The 19489-nt window shown below is 38.0% G+C and overlaps 1 protein-coding gene across 1 annotated transcript; it reads left to right on the top strand.

Annotated features, from left to right (window-relative positions):
* The first annotated feature begins 8097 nt into the window (after window positions 1-8097).
* LOC133800675 (wall-associated receptor kinase 2-like) lies at window positions 8098-17573 on the top strand. Its single transcript, XM_062238708.1, has 3 exons — window positions 8098-9007; window positions 9152-9301; window positions 16189-17573. Exons 1-3 carry the CDS (start codon window positions 8098-8100, stop codon window positions 17475-17477), a joined length of 2349 nt encoding a protein of 782 aa, XP_062094692.1. The 3' UTR covers window positions 17478-17573.
* Window positions 17574-19489: the final 1916 nt, after the last annotated feature.

The following is a 19489-nucleotide window of genomic DNA, read 5'->3' as shown; positions in this document are numbered from 1 at the left end:
GAAAAAACATAGACACTCTATTAGGTTAATCTATATCTATATATTATGAGTAATGATTGGAACACACTTAAATTGCACACAATTATATAAATTGTATATCTAAAATTGTTAGTTTATGTATATATATTATATTAGTATATATAAACAAATATAAAAATACGTTAAATATATATAGTTGAATTACAAAATATATAAATTCAAATTATAATATTTATATCCATATATAATAATAAATAAATAAATAATCTATCTATTTTTATTTATAACCTATTGACAAAATACGAGATCCAAATGTCAATTTTTAACAATAAATTATCCAAACGAGTAAATACAAGGTCCACGAGTTAATTTTAAAAAATAAAGAGTCCAAACGGGTAATTGGCTAAAATACAAAGTTCAAAATGGTGTGAACCCTTAAGTAAAACATAAATTATATATATTTATATAATTTACTTTCTATAAAGAATTTTTAACACTTTGAATAAATACATAGTCAAAAGGTTAATTTTTAAAAATAAAGAGTTAAAACGAGTAATCGACCAAAGTATTGTGTTCAGATAATCGATCTATCTATTCATATTTTTAACATTTTGACAAAACTTGAGGTCCACAAGTTAATATTTAAAAATAAAAGTCCCAGCGGGTAATCGGCTAAAATACAAGGTTCAAAATGATGTGAACCCTTACAAAAAACATAAATTATATATAATTTAATTTTTATAAATAATTTTTAACCTTTTGAATAAATATATGGTCCAAATGTTAAATTATAAAAATAAAGGATCAAAACGGGTAATCGGCCAAATACAATGTTCAAATAATCCATATATCAAATCCTATATATAACATTTTGACAAAACACGAGTTCTAAAAGTTAATTTTTAAAACTAAAGAGTTCAAATGGGTAATCGCCCAAAATAAGTCTTACATAAAACATAAATTTCCATATACGTAATTTAGATTTTTTATAAAAAAAATTACGTAAAGCGTATAATAATGATAATAATAATAAAAAATAAAAGCACACGTACAACAAATTTTTTGAACTTTGTTTTCGGTATTTTAATTATTCAGAATTTTTCAAAAACTTGCAAGAGATTTGATATACAATGGACACCATTATGAAAAAAAGTGTGGTCAATACACCCTCACATGTCCATAGAAAGAACATGTTGTACGAGTAGGGTGAAAAAAAATCCATATTGTAGCAATCTCCTAAAAGTATTTTAAAATATGTATATTTTGTAATAATTACAAAAGACTGCGCGAAGCGCGGTTATATTATCTAGTTTAAAATAAAATATGTGGTGCAGATATTAAATTACACCACTCAACCACATGTTGTATATATATATATATATAAAATATAATATTAGACAATATATGATTTCTCATAACAATATTATTAAATTATTATTTAGATTATTGTATTCCAGCAATATGTTCATATAATTTTTAACTGAATAAAAAATACTATATATTGTGCACTAAATACAAGTCCAACTGTCGATTGTATTTTTTGCACTATGTTACACAACATATAAAATATTATAAAGAGTATATACAATAAAAATTAAAGAGAATATATATTTTATTTTAAGAGATAGTATATTTTTAGTGTGATATTAGTATAATATAGCTGCAGATGAAAAAAATAAAATAAAATAAAAACTACATTATTGGAGTGTGGAAATTCTCTTCATATTGAAGTTGTTTACTTGATGAGAATTAGAAGACTTGTTGTATTCCAAGTTTATTTCTTTTATAAAAAGTCGCTTAGCAAAATAATAGTGTGTGGAAAAATAGCACTTAGAAAAAATTATGGTAACTCTGGTTCAAGTCTTCATTTTTGTTTTCCATTCCTTTTGTTCTTTCATTGGTCATACCCACATATTTCCAACATGGTAGCCATCACTGTTTGACTAAATCAAAATGAAAGGTACAAACGGTGGAAAAGAATACACATTGTTAGAGAATTCGAATTCTCAGCTGAGGTGGCAGAGCAGAGCACGATAGAATGAGGGAATCCCTAGGCTGATTGCCTAATCATTTGTCCTAACCAATTTCTGTTATTCCTTGTTATCTGTGTAATATTGTTTTGCAACGTGTCTTTTGTGTATTGGTACTCTGTACCCTGCTCTGTAAGTGCCGTTTGGCTATATAATGAAATGAATAGTGCTCAGTACCGTGAGCTGAGTTTTTCAAATCACTCAAATTTTCAGAAACTTCTCTTGGTATCAGAGCCATGTTCTGGCCGTCCTCTATGTCGACAAACCAGAGTCAGACAGCCCAGGTCTCGCCGGAAAAAGCAGACCCAGAAAACTCACAAGGAAGCTCCAAAATACAGTCATCAATGACTGCTCCACAAATTACTCTAGCAAGCCCCTTTAGTAATACCTTGAGCCAGCCATTCTCCCTCAAATTAGACAGAAACAATTATCCACTATGGAAAACAATGGTGTTTACCATCATTAGAGGTCATAGACTCGAAGGCTACCTCAATGGCCAAAGGCCATGTCCACCTGAGTTTATCTCAGTTGAGAAGAATGATGAAAACGAAACAACAATCACTGAAGTGCAGCCAAATCCAGAGTATGAAGCCTGGATTGTTCATGATCAGCTTCTAATGGGCTGGTTGTATGGATCTATGTCTGAAGCTATTGCCTCTGAAGTTATGGGTTGTGGGTCTGCAACCTCACTTTGGACAGCATTGGAAGAACTATATGGAGCACACTCTAAGGCGAATATGGACGATTTGCGCACAAAATTGCAAACCACTCGAAAAGGAGCACAACCCATGACATACTATCTCAAGATGAAAAGGATGTGGGCTGATTCATTAGCACTTGCTGGAGACCCCTACCCAGAAAAGCATCTCATTGCCAATGTTCTTTCGGGTCTCGACATGGAGTATTTATCCATTGTTCTGCTTCTTGAACAGAGAAACGACCTGTCCTGGCAGGAACTTCAGGGATCTCTCCTGAGCTTTGACAGTAAACTAGAGAGACTTGGAGCTGTCTCACCCAACAACAAAACTCTAAGCAATCCCTCAGCAAATATGGCTCAGAAACCTTTCTATTCGGGAAATAGAGGGGGCTTTAACAGTGGTCAAGGACGAGGAAACAACTACAACAACAATCAGGGTCGTGGACATTTTTATCAAGGTAATCCTTCTAGAGGTGGAGGAAACTTCAATTGTGGGAGAGGCAGGTATGGCAGAGACAACACTAGACCAACGTGTCAAGTTTGTGGAAAATTTGGACACTCGGCTGCTGTATGTTATTACAGGTACAATTGACCACTACATGGGGCAACCTCCTCAAGGTGAGTCACAGCAGAGTCATGACAAGAACACCCAAATGTCAGCCTTAGTTGCTACACCTCAAACTTTGCATGATGACAGTTGGTATGCCGATAGTGGAGCATCTAATCACCTCACTCCAGAAGCTGACAAAGTTAATAACAAAAGTGATTACAATGGTAAGGAGCACATGGTCATAGGTGATGGCAGCAAACTCCAGATTAAACATATTGGCACTGGTTTACTCGATACACTCAAATCCACTCCTCTCCTTTTGAATGATTTATTCCATGTTCCCTCAATTACTAAAAATCTTATAAGTGTGTCTAAATTAACCAGTGACAATAATGTTTTTATTGAGTTTTTCCCTGAATTTTGTTGTGTGAAGGATCTGGAAACAGGGATGGAGGTGCTGCGCGGAACACTTGAGGATGGTCTCTATCGTTTAGGTCCCATACCAGCAAAGAGTCATGCAACCTCAACCAACTCTCAAATGTTTTCTGGTGTCTCAACCCGGTCTCAGTCTAATGTGTCCACTGTTAATTCCCTAAAGAATACCTGGCATAGACGCTTTGGTCATCCCTCTAGTCATGTTTTAAATCAAGTTTTAAAAATGTCTAATGTTACCGTTAATGTTAATGAAAATCTCACGTTTTGTGATGCTTGTCAATTCGGCAAAGCACATGCTCTACCATTTCCTACATCTAATAGTCAGGCTACACATGTATTAGATCTCATTCATACAGATTTATGGGGGGCATCCCCAGTTGCATCTCACACAAATTACAGATACTATATCCATTTCTTAGATGATTATAGTAGGTGCACATGGCTATTTCCTTTAAAACAGAAGTCTGATGCTCTTGCAGCTTTTGTTCAATTTAAAAGACTTGTTGAAAATCAATTTGAAAGAAAAATTAAACAACTTCGAACTGACTGGGGTGGGGAATTTCAAGCTTTCACTCACTTAGTCAATGAACATGGGATTTTCTTTCATCACTCTTGTCCCCATACCTCTGAGCAAAATGGTAGAGCAGAACGCAAACACAGACATATTGTAGAAATAGGTCTCACTCTTCTTGCACAAGCTCAAATGCCTCTGAAATATTGGTCAGATGCATTCCAAACAGCCGTGTATCTGATTAATCGATTGCCCACTACTGTGCTAAATGGCAAGTCACCCTTTGAGGTACTGTTTTCAAAACTTCCAGATTACAAGTTCTTAAAAGTTTTTGGTGTGTCCTGTTTTCCTTGCATTAGACCATATCAAAGCCATAAATTTGAGTTTCATTCTGTGAAATGTGTTAATCTAGGATATAGTGAGGTTCATAAGGGATATAAATGTCTTAGTCCCCATGGTCGAATTTATATAACTAGGCATGTTATTTTTAATGAGAATGAATTTCCCTTCTCCACTGGTTTCTTCAATACACGACAGCCAGAGCAATATGTCACAATGAACACACCTCACTCCTGGTTCACACTGCCTCCTATTCCATCCTCATCATCACCTACACTTCCAGTATCTTCTCCAAGTGTTCCAGCAGCATCAACACCCAGCTCCTCACAATCCTCAACTGCTTCTGCTACTCAGTCTATTGTTGGCTCACCAATATCATATCACAGTGCTGCATTCGATATCTCTCCAGGTCATGATTTTTTTGCTCCTAGTCCTCACACCAGTCCTGCACCTATTACTGCTCCACCAGCTCCTCTCCCCGCTACACATCCCATGGTGACTCGAGTGAAGGCTGGTATCTTTAAGCCTCGCACTTTTGTTGGTCAGGCTGGCTTTTCCTTCTCTTCTCGTGTCCCTGCTTCAGTCACTAGTGCCCTTCAGCATGAGGGGTGGAATCGAGCCATGACAGATGAGTTTGAGGCGTTAAAACGCAATTGTACTTGGATACTGGTTCCTCCTTCTGATGCCTATAATGTTGTCGGCTGTAAGTGGATTTTCAAAGAGAAACTCAATGCAGATGGAAGCTTTCAGCGATACAAAGCTCGCCTAGTCGCCAAAGGGTTTCATCAAAGGCCCGGTCTTGAGTTTGGTGAGACTTTCAGCCCAGTTGTAAAGGCAGCTACTGTTCGAGTGGTTTTAACATTGGCTGTGGCCTATGATTAGGAAGTAAGGTAGGTTGATATTAACAACGCATTCTTAAATGGAGTCCTTGATGAAGATGTGTTTATGTTTCAACCTCCAGGCTTTGAAGACACTCAATATCCTGATTATGTTTGCAAATTGCAAAAATCAATCCACGGGCTAAAACAGGCCCCTCGGGCCTGGTATGACCAACTAAGGACAACACTCATACAATGGGGATTTGATAACTCAAAGGCAGACTCATCATTCTTCATTCTCAAGCAAACCAAGTTTGTCATAATGGTTTTGGTCTATGTGGATGACATAGTTGTGACAGGAAACAACTCAGATGAACTAAACATTTTCATTGCCAAGCTAAACAAAAGTTTTTCTCTCAAAGACCTTGGCCCCCTTCACTACTTCCTTGGTATAGAAGTCTTTAGGGATAACACTGGAATATATCTCTCACAAGGCAAGTACATCACAGAGTTGTTGTAGAAATTTCAGATGGAGTATACTAAACCGAGTGTCACTCCCATGACAGCAGGAAAGCCACTGTCTATTACAGAAGGAAAACCTCTGAATCAACCAACAGACTACAGAAGTTTAATAGGAGCTCTACAATACCTCAGCCACACAAGACCTGATGTTTCCTTCGCTGTTAACAAACTCAGCCAATTTCTCAAGCAACCTATAGATGTTCATTGGGGTGCAACCAAAAGAATCCTTCGGTACTTGAAAGGTACTCTGTATCATGGCATTCATATAGTTCCTAGTGACAATTTAACACTTGTTGGATTCTCAGATGCGGATTGGGCTTGTTGTCCTGATGATCGAAAATCCGTTGCTGGCTATTGTGTTTTCCTGGGCGATTCGTTGATATCCTGGTCATCTAAGAAACAGAATGTTGTTGCTCGGTTGAGTACGGAGTTATAGATCCCTAGCTCAACTTGCAGCTGAACTGTCATGGTTACAAGAGTTACTCAACGAGCTAAGATTCACCTGCACCTCAACACCAGTCATTTGGTGTGACAATCAAAGTGCAAGTGCTCTGGCCTCTAACCCGGTTTATCATGACAGGACAAAGCACATCGAACTTGATGTTCACTTTGTGAGAGACAAAGTTTTGGAGAAGAAACTTGAAATCAGATATGTTCCTTCTCATGACCAAATTGCCGATTGTCTCACGAAGAGTCTCTCACCAACACGCTTTCAATTTCTGGTGGACAAACTCAATGTGACACAGTCACCATATCGTTTGAGGGGTGGTGTTAGTGAATTGGAATTCTCAGCTGAGGTGGCAGAGCAGAGCATGATAGAATGAGGGAATCCCTAGGCTGATTGCCTAATCATTTGTCCTAACCAATTTCTGTTATTCCTTGTTATCTGTGTGATATTGTTTTGCAACGTGTCTTTTGTGTATTGGTACTCTGTACCTTGCTCTGTAAGTGCCGTTTGGCTATATAATGAAATGAATAGTGCTCAGTACCGTGAGCTGAGTTTTTCAAATCACTCAAATTTTCAGAAACTTCTCTCACATAACATAAGAGACCTAACAACTCAAAGAAACTTCAAAGTCGTTTTGTAATATAGTCCATATCATTCAACATCTCTAGAACAGACAAAAAAGTATCTAAGAGAGGAATAGTCCACACAAAAGACAAAAAAGTATTTGATTCCAATTTTAGACACCGAGAAACTATAGGCTAATTTTTGTTTACGATGGTTGGCGTACAACATAGTTATATCATGCATTTCGCTATTTTTTTTAGAAATTTCAAATAATTTATATTGCTGAAATTCAAATTCAAATAGTATGTTGCACGCACGTCTGATCTTTTTATGATCGTGGAAAACAGATTGTTTAAACTCTAATTTTAGTACCGTAAATTATTCGAAATTTTTCGAAAATTGACGGAATGCTTACTATAATTATCATGTATGTCATCATATAAAAAATTAGGTTATAATTTCTTTAAGTGCTGAAAATAAAAAACGTTCCTATTGTAGAGGCAAAAGTAGTGCTCCTACCTAAAAAGCTCCCTGTATATAGAGAAATTCGTAGGCAGGTGCATCACTATTTATACACCTAAGAAACTCCCTGTATATATACATATAATATTATAATATTTTCTCACTAAATACAATAACTCCTTAAAAAAGAAATTTAATTCAAAATATTATGTTGTATTCAACATTTACGAGTAAGTTGATATTTAACATTATATTTCCCTTTTTATTTGTAAAATCTAGTTGTATTAAATGAGCTATTAAATATTACAAATACACATAGTTTTCTTGTCCAAATATACGAGTGTTGTTATTTAACACTTTAAATAGCATCTGGTATCATATAGTTTGTTAGCTATATTTCAAAATATTTATTAGATTCAAATATATGAGACTCAATATTAAATTACACTAATTAATTAACTTCTTGTGTATTGTGTATTGTTGGATACCAACGGCGCCCCTAACAATTTTCTCACTGTGTTACTTACCATGTCAACATACTATGTTACCCACGTCACCAGCTTGCCAACATAATAATTATATAGAGAAGCTCCAAATTTGGTGGGAAATTTCTTGGAAAATGAACTTTAAGAGAAGGTACAAATTAATCTCGTTGGTGTTGAGTAAGACACTACTACTATTTAACAACCGAAAATAATATCTAATTCTAACTTATACACATGCAATAGTAATAATAATAATAATGGGAGTGAACAAATGCTTTTACTTCTGCTGCCTAAGTTTACTGATGCTATGCCCATGGAATTCGACTTCACCATCACCGACGACGACCATGGCAGCGAAGACGACGGGTCATGTTATAAAGGCGTCGAATTGCAACCGAAGATGCGGAGACGTGGAGGTCCCATACCCGTTCGGAATCGACGACGAAAACTGCGCCATGAATAAAGACTTCTTGCTCAAATGCAACCACAGCAATGTTGATTCTCCTCAGAAACTAATATATGGAAGAAACATCGAGGTTAGCCACATCGATGTTGAGAACGCCACTATGAGCGTTAGTATGGCTTCCTCCTTCGACTGTTATGGTGAGAATGGTAGCTTAATTGATGAAGTCAGATACCGCAAAAGATTGAGTAGGCCCTTCACGTTCTCAGAATCTGAGAACAAGCTCATTGCCTTCGGCTGCGACACGGTGGCCTACATGAGCGACTTTAACCAAAGTTTCGGCAGCGGCTGCATCTCGATCTGCAGTGAAAATGTAAACATGTTGGCCGAAACCTCGTGTTCGGGCGTAGGCTGCTGCCAGACCTCTGTTCCCAAGCATCTCAAGACTCTGTTCATATCCATCGGCAGCATAAATAATCACTCAAATGTGACTTCGTTCAACCCTTGCGGGTATGCGTTCCTGGCGGACCAGAGGCGTTTCAACATCTCCGAAATGCGCCTCGATTTTCAGCCAAAACAGGTCAAGAATAATACGGTTTTGCTGGATTGGGTTGTAGGAAATGAGACATGTGATAAAGCTAAATCGAATCGATCGTCTTATCTGTGTCGCGAAAATACTGATTGCCTCTATTCGGAAAATGGTCGTGGATATCGTTGCAATTGTTCAGATGGATTTAAGGGAAATCCTTATCAAGGCTGTGAAGGTATATATTATATAAATATATGTTTATATAAGAGTGTCTCAAGAATAAATGTGAGATATTATTATGTTTATATCATATATAATTATAATATACATACGATATGAGGTGTATTAATGTTTTTGACCTTTTAATTTTTTGTTGTAGACATCAATGAGTGTTCAGAGCCAGAGAAATACAAATGCAGAGGATGCAAAAACACACATGGAAGTTACAAATGCAAGTGCCCACTTGGGATGCATGGCAATGGAAAAGATGGAAATTGTGAAGGATTTCGCATCACCTCAATTGCTTCAGGTAAACAATAATATTGAATTAAACCATAACTGTTCATTAATAAATACACACTGATTAAATTATAATAAGTTATAACTTTTTTTTTTTATGTACCAGGATGGCGATAATATGATAGACTGGCATAGAAACAAAGAATCCAACTTGCTCGCGCTCTTAATGAACTAGCATGAGTGTTAGGAGAGCCAGGAGAGCTCCCCATGACCCTTCTGGTCATGGGGTTAAGAAATCTTTTTTTACTTTTCGTTTTGAGAGTGAGGTTGATCATGTTCCTGAGATTCCCAAGAATCGTTATTGGAGTTTCAGGACAGCACATAAAGTTTTCGTGTTTTCTCTTACGGCTGACGGGGGGGGGGTTGTTCGATTGTGTGAAAGAACGAGATTGTCGGGCTACGAGATTTTGGTGCCTTTGGATGGAGCAAGGTGGTTGTTCGGTGAGATCCGGCCGATAGTTTCTCTGAAGATTGATGATAGGGTGGGGTTCAAGAGTTCTTTTCGAAACACTTCAATGACTGTTTTTGTTGAGTGTTTCAAGAACATCAGAGGTGTTTTCCTCAAGGTGTCCACGTTTAGGTATGGCATGGTCAGAAGCATCATCATTCCTGATGAAGGTTGGGAGTCAAGTTGGAAGGAGATGGAAAAGTGCCTTATTGGGGTGGTTGGAAGACAGGAAAAGGAGTCAAGAAGGAAAGTTTTTCCAGATCCTAGGATCTCTAAACTCTCCTGGGCAGAAATGGTGTCAGCAAAGGGTGATGTTGACCGTAAGGACACTCTAAAGGATCGCTCTGTTTAGGCTTTGTCGATGAGGAAAGGATTTGCTGTGATGCTGATTCAATCTGGGAGTGCGGTTGCATGGGATTTGGTTCTCAGTAATTTTCAAAAGCAGTTTGGAAAACAATTGGATTTGTCTTTCTTGGCTGATGACAGAGCCATTTTGTGGTGTCCCTCTGAAGATTTGCAAAAGGTTTTAATCTCTAAGGGAGAGATTCTTTTCTCGAATAGGTGCTCAATTTCTATCTCTTCTTGGACTTGGAGATCTCAACTACTCGATAAGAAGTTTTTATGCTCACAAGAATGGATTGGCGTGGATGGATTACCTCTGAATTTATGGAATATTCATGTCTTTAAGGTGATTGGGGATTTATGCGGGGGTTTGATGGAGGTGGAAAAGAGATCTCTAGAGTTGACAGATGTGTCTTACGTCCGTTTGAAGGTAAGGGGTCAGCCATAAGGTTTCATCCCTGAATTTATCTCTCTTCCTTACGAGGGTATCTTCATATCCTTAAGATTGTTCAAGATTGGAAAGCTGGGAAAAGCTGATGTTTATTCAAGAGGCGGTAGCCGGAAAATCTGGGTTAGGAAAGAAAGCCAGGTTCGAAGGGCTGAGTCAAAGTTTCTGGAGCCGACAAGGAAGAATCAAAGGGAGAAGTGTTCAGTTGAAGTCGGGCTGGCCACTAGTGTTGCAGATAGGTTGCCGGCGATAAAACATGGCAGTTTCCAGTCTATTGGAATCAGTAACGTGCCTCCGGTTTCCAAGGTTGTTGACCGCGGTTTTCCAGGGATCGTTTCCCTTCAATCTTGCTCCCCATTAAAGTCTATATTCAATAGACTTCTCTCAGACTTATCTTGTATTGATAAGAAAAAGGAGGCCACGTGTAGTCTTTTAAAAAATAAGTGGACTGTGTTGGATTTTAAATCAGGCCTTTCTTTTGGTGGATTGGGCTGGGCTTTCACATTGGAAAATGGGGCTGCTTCTTTTATAATTAATTTTCCCCAAGTTGGGGCTCTCTTCAATCCAATATTAATGGATTTTGATTTAGGCTGCCGGCCCTTGAAGGTTTTAAAAGATAGTTGGACCAAACCTTCTTGTAGGATTAGAAGCCCAAAGGCTTGTGAGGCTTTCGGCAAAGGCAATATAATTCTTTGGTCGGACCATTCAGGGAAAGTGTCTACACGTGGGGAGGTTTCTCTGCATCAGACAACAGAGGAAGATACAAGCAGTGAGATATTAACTAAAAGTCTGAACGTGTATCGTCGTAGGCCGAAATATTTATTCCCTTAATATAATTCTCTTTTGGAAGAACAGTTCGAAACTACAATGGCTACAGAACAAGTTTTGGAAGAAGATGAAATCCTAGTTCCAGTGGAGGATGGCCTTTCGGAAAGGTGTAGTTCAGAGGAGGATGATTTAGATTTGGACTCTAACACAGACAAGGAGGATATCGAAGATATCATAGTTCATGCTAGAAGGTTGTGGTGTGGCGATGTAGTAGAGGAAGGGTGTGAGGCTCAACAGGTTCCTTGTCTTGAGGAAGTTATTGTGGGTTTAGAGGAAAATTCTGTGGTTCAGGCGGATAGTCCTCTTGAGTACTCAAGGTTGGCTTCTGTGATGGAATCGTTTGGTATTTCACTTCTTTCTAGTAATGAAGGGGAGGAAGGGGTCGGGAGCCTTTCATCTATGCCTACAAAGAGTGCACGAGAACTAAAGAAACTCGAGTTCAATGTAAATTTTGTCAAGAAGAGTAACTTGGGGTGTCGAAAAGTCCCATGAAGATTTTATCTTGGAATGTTAGGGGTAGTGGCAATAAAGAGAAGCGGCGGGTTATTAAAGAAACCATTTGCAAAGTCAGTCCAGATATTATTGTGCTTCAAGAAGTGAAAAAGGGTAGTATAGAGAGGAGGTTTATAGGAAGTATTTGGAGATCCAGATTTAAAGCTTGGATTTTTCAGCCGGCTATTGGAAGATCAGGGGGGACTTTAGTGGCTTGGGATACTCGTAGTGTCTCTGTTTCGGATTCTCTGGTAGGGGAGTTCACCGTCTCCATTCGCATTGAAGCTGAGGGTAAGTCCCCTTGGTGGTTTTCTGGTGTTTATGGGCCAGTGGTTTATGGTAATCGGGATAGTTTTTGGGATGAGTTAGCAGGTTTGAGTGTCATTTGTGGTACACACTGGTGTTTGGGGGGAGATTTTATGTGGTTAGGAGGGGAGATGAGAAACTCAATAGCGTAACCATTACGAGAAGTGTGAAGAATTTTGATGCGCTAATTAGAGAAATGAATCTGGTGGATCCTAAGCTCCATAATGGTCGGTTCACTTGGACTAATTTCAAACAGAGGCCTGTTTGTAGTAGGCTCGACAGATTTTTATTTTCGCCTTCATGGACAGAGTCTTATCCTTTCATTCGCCAGGAAGTGCTGGTTCGTATTGTCTCTGATCATTGTCCTATTGTGTTGGATTCTAACCCTCCTTCGTGGGGACCCAGTCCGTTCAAATTTGATAATTCCTGGCTTGAGCATAAAGATTTCAAGGCTCTTTGTCAAAAGTGGTGGAATTCGGTTTCGGTGTTGGGGTGGCTGGGTTATGGTTTCATGGAAAAACTATCCTTAGTAAAAGATAAAGTTAAGGGGTGGAGCAAGGAAGTTTTTAGGGCAAGATCTGTGCTCAAACTGTCCTTGGAAAAAAGATTGTTCGAGTTGGATAGATTAGAGGAAGGGGGTCAGTGGAATGAACAACTTCTTTTGGAGCGGAGGAAGGTTAAGGAAGAAAGGCAGCAAGTTCTCTTTGAAGAGGAGAGAGGAGTTTGGTTTAAGTCGAAATGTAAATGGGCTAAACAAGGAGATTCTAATTCTAAGCTTTTCCATAGTATCCTGAGCGCTCGTAAAGCTAGGAATTTCATTTCCAGAATTGAACTTGAGGATGGGGCAGTCCTTGACAAAGATGGGGACATTGAAAAGGCAATTGTAGACTTTTATTCCAAGTTGTATTGTTCAGCCGATAGGAAATGGAGTAGAGTGGAAGGTATTTCTTGGGCGCCTATTCCCTCTTTTCTGTCCTCTCTCCTTGAGCGGCCTTTCTCGGAGGACGAAATTCGTCGCTCAGTTTTCGAATGTGGTGGGTCTAAGGCCCCGGGCCCGGATGGTTTCTCTATGGCTTTCTATCAGGATAATTGGGATATGGTTAAGAATGATCTCCAAGCAGTGTTCGATGGTTTTTTCAAGGATGGGGTGATTCATGGGAGGACCAATGAAACTTACATTTTTCTTATTCCGAAGAAGCTGGATAGTTGTCGAGTCCGAGATTTCAGGCCAATCAGTTTGGTGACAAGCCTCTACAAAATTATTTCAAAGGTGCTGGCTGGTCGTCTCAGAGGAGTTCTTTCTGATACAATAGCTGAGACTCAAGGAGCTTTTGTAGAAGGTAGACAGATTTTAGATACAGTGTTGGTGGCTAACGAAGCAGTGGAGGAGTATCGTAGTAAAGGCAAGAAGGGGTGGGTTTTCAAAATTGATTTTGCTAAAGCGTATAATTGTGTTGATTGGGATTTCTTGGGTTTCGTTATGAAAAAGAAAGGTTTCGGTGTGGTTTGGAGGAAGTGGATGCGGGGGTGTTTGTCTTCCGCTTCCTTTTCTGTGTTCTTAAATGGGAGACCGAGAGGGAAATTTAAGGGTTCTAGAGGTCTTCGCCAAGGGGATTCCTTCTCACCTTTCCTGTTCACCTTGGTTGCTGATGTTTTGGGTAGGATGGTGGATAAGGCCAAGAGCGTTTCGGCGTTACGGGGTTTCAAGGTAGGAAAAGATCTCGTGGAAGTCAGTCATCTTCAGTTCGCGAACGATACGATTTTTTGTGTGGAAGATAATGAGTCTTTGTCAACCTTGTTGGAAATTCTTAAAGCCTACAGTGTGGTTTCTGGACTTTCTATTAATTTGAATAAGTGCCAATTGTTGGGGATTAATTTGGAGGAGCATTTAGTGGAACTTCGGGCTAAGGAGATTGGGTGTGAGGTGGGTCATTGGCCTATGAAGTATTTGGGTCTACCTTTGGGGGCTTCACCTCGCAACAAAGACTTTTGGGAGCCGATAGTTTCTAGCTGTGCAAAGCGTTTGGATGGGTGGAAGTGTGCCTTCCTTTCTAGGGGAGGTAGATTGACACTCATTCAATCGATTCTTTCTTCTATTCCAGTGTACTATTTGTCGCTGTTCCGTATTCCTAAAGGGGTGGTTGAAGTTTTGGAAAAGTTGATGCGGGACTTTCTTTGGGAAGGTGCAGATCCCGCTAAGTCGGATCATTTGGTCTCTTGGAAAGAAGTCTGTAAATCTAGGGACCATGGTGGCCTTGGTATTGGCAATCTGGAGGCTAGAAATAAGGCCCTGCTCATGAAGTGGTTGTGGCACTTTCCTTTGGAGAAGGATACTTTGTGGCATAGAGTGGTGCTGAGTAGGTATGGGGGGAATGGAGGGTTCTGGGACACTGGTAGAGGAGGGAGGCTGTCTGCTCGGGGTCCGTGGAAGAATATTTCTTCTCTTTACGAGGAGTATCTTCAGATGGTGAGTTACAGGGTGGGGAAAGGGGATCGTATTCGTTTCTGGGAAGATTTATGGATCAGTGGGGTTCCGCTAATGAACCAATTCCCAGATCTATTTTTGATTTCTACTTCCAAGAACTGTTTGGTTAAGGATGTGTTCGTTTTTGGTGGAGTTTCGGGCTTGGAAACTCAGGGTTGGGATTTGCGCTTCAGAAGGAATTTGTACGATAGGGAGATTACCAGTCTTACTCAGTTATTACTTTTGTTAGAGGGGGTGGCTTTGCCAGGCATTTTGGAGGATCGAAGGGCCTGGTTACCAGACGTTAATGAAGTGTTCTCCTGCAAATCGGCCTTTTGGAGGCTTAGTTATGCTCAGTTGGGTCCCGTTTTGGAGTGGGAAAAACCTTTGTGGAAAAGTGTTTCTCCCTCTAAAGTCAAAGTGTTTGGGTGGTTGGTTTTCAACGACAAATTAAATGTCCACGACAATTTGCAACGAAGAAGACCCTACCATTGTTTGTCTCCTGGGTGGTGCCCTTGTTGTAAGCAGGCAGGGGAATCCACCAGCCATTTATTTTTGGAGTGTCATTTTTCTAGAGAGGTGTGGGGGAAAGTCTTCGATGAGTTTGGTATTCTCTGGTGTATGCCCTCTAACTGTTCACAAATGTTCCTATCGAGGTTAGGGGTGGAAAAAGGGTTTCCTGTCTTTGGAAAACTACTGTGTTGGCAACTTTTTGGGCTCTATGGCTAGAGAGAAATAACAGAATCTTCGAAGATATCTCCAACTCAGCAGATAATATTTGGGATAAGATCCAATTTTGGGTGTCTACTTGGGTGTATAGAAACAAATGTTTTATAGGAGTCGCTTTCTCTGATCTTTCTAGGGATTGGAGAAATTTTTGGACTTAGACTTTTTGGGGTGGGTTTGTTTTTGTGGTTTTTTTTCCTTCTATTTGTAACCACGGCTTTCCTCCGCCATAAGTGAGGGCTCTCAATTTTATTGGGAGGAGGTCAACTTCCATTGACCTCTGTCTCTTTTTAAAAAAAAATAAATTACAATTTAAGATGAAATCTCAATCCTACTCTTTTAAATTGTAATATGATATCAAGAGCAGGTTCGACTTCCGCTTTTATGACCTTTTCTAATGTATGTTGGATTCTATGACATGTTTCGGATGGCGTGTATAACCACAAATTTTCTAACCAACCTTGTGATGTACTATATTTCTACAAATTTCCTAAGTCGGCACTGTGATATTCTATCATATCTAAGGTCGTTCATAACGTCTACGCTTTTAGGTCCAAACATTAGACATATTAGATATGAAAAATATATGTGAACAACAATATATTTATAAGGGAAGAGTTACTCTACTTAACACTAATTAATTTTAAGATGTAACCTTGATCCTAGTTCTTGTGGTGTTTCTCCCCTCAAATTGTAATACAAGTGACACTCAATTTTAAATTCAACTGTTATTAAATGCATATTAGCAAAATTATGGTGCCTTATGTAGCATTATTACTCTTTTTTTTTTTATTTGAAGAATTTGATATCAAAATATATTGTCCTTTTTTTTGGCGTGTACAGTTATTGGAGCAAGTATTTTTTTGGTGATTATAGCTATACTCCTTTTCCACAACAACAATAGGAGAAAAAGGGAGAAAATATTTAAACAAAATGGTGGTTTGGTGTTAAAGCATCAAAGAGTGAGAATCTTCAGCAAAGCAGAGCTGGCCAAAGCAACCAACAACTACAGCCAATCTAATTTCATCGGCCAAGGTGGCTTTGCTTCAGTTTACAAAGGAGTTGTACTAAATGAAACTAGTACTACTGCTACTACTACTCAACAAATAGCCGTGAAGAAACCAAAACTTGATAAGGACGATCAAAACAAGAGCATACAAATGAACCACCAACAATTCCATGAAGAAATCGCCATTGTTTCCCAAGTCAACCACAAGAATGTTGTCAAACTCTTAGGCTTATGTCTTGAGACAAAGATCCCACTTCTAGTTTACGAATTGGTACCAAACGGAACCCTCTCTCAACACATCCATACTAAAAGATCATCTTCATCACCATCATCATCATCATCATCAGCCATGTTAAGGCCTTGGAAAACTCGACTACGCATTGCAACAGAAACTGCTCTCGCTATTGACTATTTGCACTCGTTAGCTCAACCTCCAATCATTCATCGAGACATAAAGTCGACCAACATTCTCTTGGACGAAAACTACACTGCCAAAGTGTCTGATTTTGGTGCCTCGGTTTTGATACCTCCAGGCCAAACTGGTATAGCCACGACAGTTCAAGGTACTCTCGGTTACTTAGATCCAGAATACTTGACTACTGGTACATTGACTACGAAGAGCGATGTTTACAGCTTCGGTGTTGTTTTGGTGGAGCTAATAACTGGAGAAAAACCAATCTCAAATGGGGTTAGGAGTGGAGGCAAGAGTAATATTATTCATTACTTTGTTTCAACGATAAGAGATCAGAACAAGGGTGAGAAATATGTAAGGAAAATAGTCGATCCTAATGTTGTTTACGATGAAGATCACGAGAGGGAGATAGAAACTGTTGCTGAGCTTGCGATGAAGTGCTTAGAAGGACATGGCGAGAGAAGGCCGTCGATGAAAGAAGTGGCAGAAGAGCTTGTGGGGCTTAACAAGCTTAAAGGAAATAATAATAAGCAGTACTATAAGCCTCAACAAAATAACGAAGAGACATATCAGTTACTTGTCGTTGATCATGATGATGATCAGTCATCATTTTCTATTGGGGATGCAAATATTAAGAACGATCAAGTCGTTGAGTATACCACATTTGATGTGTCAGGATATGACGTGACATCATCAATTTCTCTAAACTAGTACACTAGCCACAATGTAATGGCAACTCATAAAAATTTGTGATCCACTTATGGATCGTAATATGTTGGGATTCACATTTGTTAAGTATTATAATCTAAATTTAATTAATATTGTTTTTGTATAGATTAGACTCATGTTCTACTGTTCCTACAAAGTCTATATTATTACGAAAGTTTGACAACTCTACTTTTTCTAATAATAAATATATTTTTAGGTCCAAACAAGACGTTAGTGTTTTTTTTACGTACAACAAGCAGTAACAAGCTTTTTATATGCATGAGAAGACTTAGGCTGATCACTCCTAAGACTATATATGGAGAATAAACAGAAGAGAGAAGAGAACCATCACTGTAATAAAGTGATCATAATCTACTTAATAAATAAGTATTTTCCCAAATGCCAAGAGAGCTCATATGATTGAATCACCAACAATATCATCTTATCAAAACAGATTATTAACTCATATCTTTTTATCTTGTACAATAAATCCTCTGATTGAGGATTATAATGATTTTGCTGTAACCAAGTTCCTCATTGGGAGAATATTCTTGGCTATGCTATATAGCCTCTTCTCAAGAGAAGCATTGATAATCAATCTATCATGGAGCTTTGATTGCCAAAGTAGTTCTTTCCAAATCAAAATATGCATTCAAAGCCCACATGGATCCATGTGTGCTTCAAACATCTAGCTTTGAAAACACCTTAATTGATTGTCCACACCACACTGAATTTACAGGTAAAGTTGAGCTAAACACTCTGCATTGAGCTAATTAAAGCCCAGAGATTTATTCTGCCATGTTCTGCATGGAAAGATGATCCAAACTAACTTGACCACAATCAACTCTAATTAACTATACAATACTATATTTCAATACAGCTTTACTCCAACTAAAACAGAGAATATATTCAACATAATAGTGTATCAAGGTAGTAATAGTCATGGTCAGATCAAATTTTGCATCAGAAACTTAACTAATTGCAGTCCTCAATCTTTTCCTTTTAGTTTAGTTTTCTCACCTGGAATGACACATTTGAACTGGGAAATTCATGAGTTTATTTGGTATACTCAACTATATCAAAGTATCCAATCCCCAAAGTTTAAGATGAGTTTGTTCTTCAACTTTTTTTTCTTTCTTAATTTCAGATTTTTAATTAAATTAAGGGTTTTTTAAGGTCTTTTAAATTGGAAATTTTATGTTATATGCATAATAATTTTGTAAATTTTTTTAATATGCCAACACAAATTTCTATCACAAATATACGACAATTTCAATTTTTTAGACAAAAATACCCCTAGCATTCAAATACCTATTTTTTCTCTCAATCCAAACTTTCTCTCTCTAACATCTCCCATCCTCTCACTCTCTCTAACATTCTAATCTTATAGATCTCGAAAAAATACCAAAATTAAAAAAAAAAATCATCCGAAACCGACACTTGAGTAAAAAAATATGAACCTCAAAAGTTTTCATCAAATTTCAGTGCAGATCATCAAAATTGCATCGAAAAAACATCATTTGGGACAAAAATCAAGTTTTTATGATTGCATCGAAACATCATCAATATACTATCAATTTTGCATCGAAACACCATCAATTTTGAGATCTACAAGATTATAATGTTAAAGAGAGTGAGAGAGTGAGAGAATGAGAGAATGAGAGATAGTAGAGAGAGAGTTCGAGAAAAAATGAGTGTTTTAATATTATGAGTATTTTTATCTAAAAAATTAAAATTATCATATATTTAGGATAATAACTTATATTAGTATATTAAAAAAATTTACTAAGTTATCATGCATATAACATAAAAATTCTCTTTTATATTAATTTTTTTTTTTAAAAACAATTATTTGAAACTTGTTCTTTATTTTTATTTTTTAAATTGTTTTTAAAAATATTTAAAGACCACCGGCGGGGTTCCGAGTCCGATCTAAGACGCACGTGGTATAGACTTTTTTTTGTGTGCATTTGTTTGACTTTTAGCTTTGACCTTACTCGTTCTCTTTCATTATC

This window comes from Humulus lupulus, chromosome 9, assembly GCF_963169125.1.
Source record: "Humulus lupulus chromosome 9, drHumLupu1.1, whole genome shotgun sequence".
Lineage (NCBI taxonomy): Eukaryota > Viridiplantae > Streptophyta > Magnoliopsida > Rosales > Cannabaceae > Humulus > Humulus lupulus.
This window is presented reverse-complemented; position numbering and strand designations above follow the sequence as displayed.

What these genes read in the sequence shown, in the direction of transcription:
- LOC133800675 (XM_062238708.1), top strand. Translation starts at nt 8,098, where the DNA reads ATGGGAGTGAACAAATGCTTTTACTTCTGCTGCCTAAGTTTACTGATG. An exon ending in TCCTTATCAAGGCTGTGAAG is followed by an intron (nt 9,008 to 9,151) that starts GTATATATTATA and finishes TTTTTGTTGTAG; the next exon opens with ACATCAATGAGTGTTCAGAG. An exon ending in CATCACCTCAATTGCTTCAG is followed by an intron (nt 9,302 to 16,188) that starts GTAAACAATAAT and finishes TGGCGTGTACAG; the next exon opens with TTATTGGAGCAAGTATTTTT.